Consider the following 6,224-nt stretch of genomic DNA (forward strand, 5'->3'; position numbering starts at 1 on the left):
CTTCCTCTTCCTATTTCTCCTCCCCCTTCCTTCCTTCCTTTCTTCCTCTCTTTCTCCCTTCCCCCTCCCTCCTCCCCCTCCCTCCTCCCATGGGTTCTGCTGTCGTAACTGATACCCACTCCACCCTTACAGGATGTCGGCCTTTCCTCCGCATCTACCAAGCCATGCAACCCGTTTACACGTCTGGAATCTAGTAAGTATCCATGGGAGTGAGAGGCCAGGGAGGCCCAAGGCTGAGCACCAGGGCCGGGAGTGGGGAGGCTGCCCAGGACTTCTTCTCATGAGGGCTGTGAGTCTACTAGCCCCGTGCTGGGGGAGCGGCAGGGAGAAAACGCACCCCTTTCCCCTCCTCTAGCTGCCCTCTCTTTCTCTGCCCATCCCTTTAGCAACATCCCAGGAGACAGTCAGACCAGCGTCTGCATCACCATCGAGCCAGGACTGCTCCTGAAGGGAGACATCTTGGTGAGTGCCGCCCCTCTGCCTCAAGCCCCGCCCTTGTTATCTTTTCTTCCTTATTTCCTCTTCCTGTTTCCTTCCTGCTTCTCGGGACCAGAGAGTTATTTCTTCCTGGTGGGCTTCCAGACTTGGAATCGTAGGCTCTCGGGGCTCCTGCAAGACTCAGGCAGTCCTTGTCTCAGCCTCAGGCAGTCCTTGTCTCAGGCAGTCCTTGTCTCATCCCCTGGGCTTATCTTCTTCTGGAAGATAAAGCTTCCAGGGAAATATCACTCAGTGGGAACTGTTGCCTCCCGGCTTTTTGTTGATGACAGGGACTCCCTCAGTGCTAACTTTTGTCCTTCAAGCTGGAGTTTAAATCCACTCTTCTTTTTTTTCATTCTGACTTTTATGAAGAAACTTTTTTAGGATGGCAGTTTTGTTCTCAAAGAAACAAAAAGTCTTGAGACCGGTCTCCAGCTCTCTGCTGTAGTAGAACTTTCCCCCACAGAGCTCTGAAATCTTGTTTGGTGTTGGTGACCTCTTGCACACTGGGTTTGGGGTGAGCTTTGAACTCTCAGAGTGGAGCTGTTAAGGGGGCTCCCTGGGACTTTATAGCCCAGCCTCAGGCCCCTGACTGGCTGCCTCCCTTCCCACTTAGCTGAAATGCTACCACAAGAAGTTCCGGAGCCCAGCCCGAGATGTCATCTTCCGTGTGCAGTTCCACACCTGCGCCATCCATGACCTGGGGGTTGTCTTTGGGAAGGAAGACCTGGATGATGCCTTCAAAGGTGGGCTCCTTGCCTGGGGCCGAGGGTGGGTGCCCCTGTGACAGAGAGAGGAGCTCAGTTTGAGGGAGTATAGTGGATGTGGGGATCATCTTTTCTGAGCCACATGGTCTGCCAAGTCTCAGGGCATTCTTGGTGGCAGTGGGAGAGAGCTCAGATGAAGGTGGTTTGAGAATTCAAGGTGTCAGTAGAAGTGGAGAGAAGTTCCTCCTAGTCCTTGGGCTATTTTATGTCTTGCAACTTTCTACTACTTTCCCTGTATCTCCTTCATCTTGTCCTCCCAATTGGTCACATGTGTCCTATCAACAGTCATTTTTTTCAACATTCATTGGGCATCCCACTTTGTGCTAGGCTCTGTACCAAGTGCTGGGGACTCAAAGAAAAACATGACATGGGCTCTGCCTTGGTAGAGCTCAAAAATCTTGTTGGGGCCGGGCTCGGTGGCTCAGCCTGTAATCCCAGCACTTTGGGAGGCCATGGCAAGTAGATTGCCTGGGTCAGTGGGTTTGAGACCAGCCCAGGAAACTTGGCAAGACCTTGTCTCTACAAAAAAAAAAATTAGCCAGGCGTGGTAGTGCATGCCTGTAATTCTGGCTACTTAGAAGACTGAGGTGGAAGGATTGCTGAAGCCCACCAGGTCAATGCTGGGGTGGCCGTGAACATGCCACTGTACTCCAGCCTGGGCGATAGAGTGAAAATCCAACTCAAAAAATAAAATCTTGTTGAGCTGGGAGGCAGGCCTGGCAGAGAAAAATTACCCCACAGGGCAGAAGAGCAGTAGTGGAGGACTGTGGCAGCATGAGGGAGACCTATTTTCTGAGAGAAGGAATGGTGGTCAGAAAAGCTTCAATGAGAGTGGATTGCCTGAGCCCCTGGGTTCGAGACCGCCTGGGCAGGCGAGACCTCATCTCTACAATAAATCAAAAAAGTTAGCCGGGCATGGTAGCATGCGCCTGTAGTTCCACCTACTCGGAAGGCTGAGGTGGAAGGATCGCCGGAGCCCAGCAGGTCGAGGCTGGGGTGGCCGGGAGCGGCCACTGCACTCCAGTCTGGGCAACAGTGAGACTCCAACTCAAAAAAAAAAAAAAAAAAAAAGAAAGCTTCAGTGTCTTTTCTTTCTTCTGTCCTCTGGAGGTTTTAGCTATATCATGGTCAGACCTGGGACATAAACAAATATACATCTATTCATCCATCTGTCTGTCCATTTATCCATCCATCACCCACTCCCCGACCCCCACTCACCATTTACTCTCTCACTCATCCATCCATCCACCCATCCACCCATCCATCCATCCATCCAACCACACATTCATTCACCCACCATATATACATCTATTCATCCATCCATCTGTCTACCTATCCACCCACCTACCTATCCAGTCATTCATGCTTCCATCCATCTGTCCACCCACCAAGTATCACTTGTGTGTTTGCATGTGTCAGGCATGTGCTAGACCCTGGAGATGCAAAGAGAAAGAAGTCAGGCCCTGCCTTCAGGGAGCTTGTAGTCGTGTGGATGGGAGACACACAAACGTGAGACTATGAAGTTATGCCTGCAGTGGTGGAGACATCTACTGGCATGATGGGTGTCCCATGGAGCAGACGCCATCCTCACTGTAACTTCTTTTCCTACAAGCAGGGGACAGTGGTCTGTGTCCAGAGCGGGCTCAGGTAAAGAGAACAGAGTGGAGCTAGAGCTTGAAGGGGGAGCTGGATCTTCTCCATGTAGTCTGGCTCATGGAGAAGGGTGTTTCTTTAACGAGCTCTCGTTGTACCAGAGGCTGGAGGGCAAAAACAGAGGCTGCTGTTATAATTATAGAATGAAATGTACATGTTATCAGTTTTAACAAGGAAAATTAGTGGGTTAGGCGACAAAATAAATATGAGGTTGGGCAGTGGTAGAGGTAAGGGAGGGTCACAGATGTCCTCCTCTTCCCTGGTGGGAGTCAGAGACACCATTGAAGACGAACAGATCTAAACTACTGTACTTAAAGTTTCCAAGGCAATCAATAGAGTAAATGAAATTGATAGTCTCACCAGATTTATGAAGAAAGGAGGTAGGGACAATCTAAATGAGCCACATTATTCATTTTCATAGATGAATCAATAGAGATTATTAAAATTGATATCTAGAAATAGTGGCTATTGTTTAGAGTCTTAGATATGAATTGCCAGTGGAACAAGAAATAGAAATGCTTAGAAGTGCTTACCTCAGGCAAGTAGGACAGGGGCAGGAGATCTAATTTCACTGTATATAAAATTTCATGTATATATGTATAAATATAGATATACATATGCTACTTTGAATTTTTCTAGAAGAAACCTTATTATGAAGTCCTTTTGGGAATTCATTGCCATTTTCATTCTCTTTTTTCAGATGATAGATTTCCAGAATATGGCAAAGTGGAGTTTGTATTTTCTTATGGGCCAGAGAAAATTCAAGGTAAAAGTCATTAGAATTCATTCTCCCACCCCTTCCCTCTATCCTGACCTGTCCCCACCCTATCCTTACTATCCTCCCACTGGTCTGCTCTATAATTATCAAGTTACCTTTGAGAGGCGGGCCTTCAGTAAAGGATCTGGGTGTCAGAGTGGACCCCCAGCTAAACATGAACCAGTGACTTAATCTCTGGATAATAAAAATAAAAAAGCAGACAGAGAGGCACTGGGTTGGATCAACTGTTCTGGTCCCATTAGGTCATCCGCCTGATATATTCAGAGACTGGGGGCCGTGGTAGATGGAGGGAGAGGCCAGGGGGACACTCAAAGGTGCTGGGTAGACGATAAGTATTTATGAGAACTGAGGTGATTCAACCTGAAGGCCAATTTATTAATAGCCCTTAGGCCTCTAGACTGGTTATATGTGGAGACCAGTTGTTCTCCATCTTATTTGAGATCAGGATGGGAGGATGAAGTTAGGTTTCAGGCAGAGGGCCTCTGGACAGACTAAAGAAAGGCTGCCAGGCCAATAAGGTAACTCACCCTGGAAGGCCTGACTTTCAGCTGTGCTGTCTTTGAGCTGGGCTTTCTCAGAATGAGTAAGCGACTGCCTCTCCCCTCAGTTTCTGTCTGGAGTGGAGGGCATTTTAAGACGAGGACACGGCATGCCTGGGACGACCTTTCAGAGGCTTAGTGTCCTCTCCGTGTCAGGGCTGTGATTGCCCTGCAGTCCCTGGCACCTTACAGCCCCGCCCCACACTCCCTTCTGTTGACTCCAGGGCCACCCCCTCTCCTGGTGTCCCCACCCTACCCCAGGGACCCTGAGACACAGGGGAGAAAGAGGCAGACACCAAGCCAGGGGTCTTAGTTCCTCAGTGCCCTGTCCTGACTTACCCCTGTGACCTGGAATGGGCCTTTTCAAGAATGCAAGAAACCAGACTCCTGGGTTCTCCATCCAGCTTAAGCTGCCGGTCAGTCCCGCCCTTCCATGCTCAGGAAGATGAGAAGTCCCTCAGGGGGCATCCTTGGGGGACCGTGCTGCCCCTCTCTGTTTTCCCAGCTGCTGATCTCTTTTCCCTCTCCTCACTGTCGCCCCTCCTGCCCCTGCCCTTCCTGTCCACTTAGGCATGGAGCACCTGGAGAACGGCCCGAGCGTGTCTGTGGACTATAACACCTCCGACCCCCTCATCCGCTGGGACTCCTATGACAACTTCCCTGGGCATCGGGATGACGGCATGGAGGGTAGGTGGGCCCCAGTGGCTTCCAGCGTCTCCGCAAACTGCACACCTACTCGCGTGGCCTTGGGTCTCTTGGCCTGGTGTCAAGAGATTGGGTTCGAAGAGGAGGCAGAGGAGAGGTCTGAGGCGCCTCCTAGAGCTCCCAGGCAAATATTTGTGTTTGTTGAATAATGAGGACACAGTCAAAGAATGCAGCAAAATGGCCACACGGGGGTGTCATGGGAGTGTATTTTTGCGGCCAACTAAGTCTCCTACACAGTGGAAGTGCTCCAAGATTGGCAGCAGAGGGATTCTTGAGAGCTGGAGTGTTCTGGGAGGGCCCCTTGGAGGAGGTGGCCTCCAGCGGAGCTTGTGACACCTTCCTGTGCTGCAAACACAGCATTAGTTACATTTCCATGAAACCTACTGTTGGGTTCCTTCAGGCTCGCTGCCTGAGTTCTCTGGGGTCAGAGCACTAGGAATGGGGACGTAGGATCTAGGGCCTGCAGACTTTCATCAACAGCCAACCAAAACGTTTGTGAGCTGGCAACAGACGGCTAGGCTCTGAAATGTGAAAAGGAAGCTGCGAATTGAGACGAATACATGGGTAACTCAACGACAAGCCTGACATTATGTCAGATGGTCAAGTGCAATTCAGGTAGGCTCTTGAGAGTTTTGTGGGAGTTCTATTTGTTTTTGTGGTTCATTTGAATACATGGGACGGGATGGGGCGGAGCCTCGGAAAGGGAGCGTGCCTATGCCTGGAACTTTCGAGATGCTCTGTCTGGGGCTTGGCCACAGGTTTGTTTTCCTGAGCCGGTCATAGGACCGCAGAATGTTGGAGCCGGGAGGACCCTCCGCATGGTCTGACCCATCCCCCACTCATTTTCACTTGAGGTAACTGAGAACCGCCCCCCAGAGGCAGGACCTCCTCCCTCTGGAGAATTTACCCTCCACAACCCAGGATGTATCCTTTCAGGGATGCCAGCACCCAGCTCCCGGGCTTTCCCTCCCAGCCGAAGCCAGTCCTGGGTGGAGCTATGCTGTCCTGACGGGACCCTGGGCCCCGTGGCAGAGTCGGGTTAGGGAGTGGCAGGCCTGGCTTCACTCTGCTCTCTTTCCTTTTTGCCACTGTCTTCTGCTTCCCTCTCTAAGGCTTTGGACTTAGTGACTCCATTCTGAAAGTCTTGAGGCCTTTTCTTGCATTAAGATTCTATCGCCGGGCTCGGTGGCTCAGCCTGTAATCCCGCGCCTTGGGAAGCTGAGGTGAGTGGATCGCCTGAGCCCGCGGGTTCGAGACCCGCCTGGGCAACTTGGCGAGACCTCATCTCTACAATAAAAATAAATA

General features: G+C 50.9%; 1 protein-coding gene across 1 annotated transcript in view; it reads left to right on the forward strand.

The window, feature by feature from the left end:
• TNS1 (tensin 1) overlaps positions 1-6,224 on the forward strand; it is a 147,114-nt gene that overhangs the window by 59,186 nt on the left and 81,704 nt on the right. Inside the window, exons 12-16 of the mRNA XM_008073717.2 lie at positions 133-193; positions 387-462; positions 1,094-1,223; positions 3,598-3,663; positions 4,785-4,901. Of these exons, the coding sequence (XP_008071908.1) occupies positions 133-193; positions 387-462; positions 1,094-1,223; positions 3,598-3,663; positions 4,785-4,901 (450 nt within the window). The remainder of the gene's footprint in view (positions 1-132; positions 194-386; positions 463-1,093; positions 1,224-3,597; positions 3,664-4,784; positions 4,902-6,224) is intronic.

The sequence above is a fragment of the Carlito syrichta genome, unplaced genomic scaffold, assembly GCF_000164805.1.
Source record: "Carlito syrichta isolate Samal-C Ts95f unplaced genomic scaffold, Tarsius_syrichta-2.0.1 Scaffold115728, whole genome shotgun sequence".
Classification (NCBI taxonomy): Eukaryota; Metazoa; Chordata; class Mammalia; order Primates; family Tarsiidae; genus Carlito; species Carlito syrichta.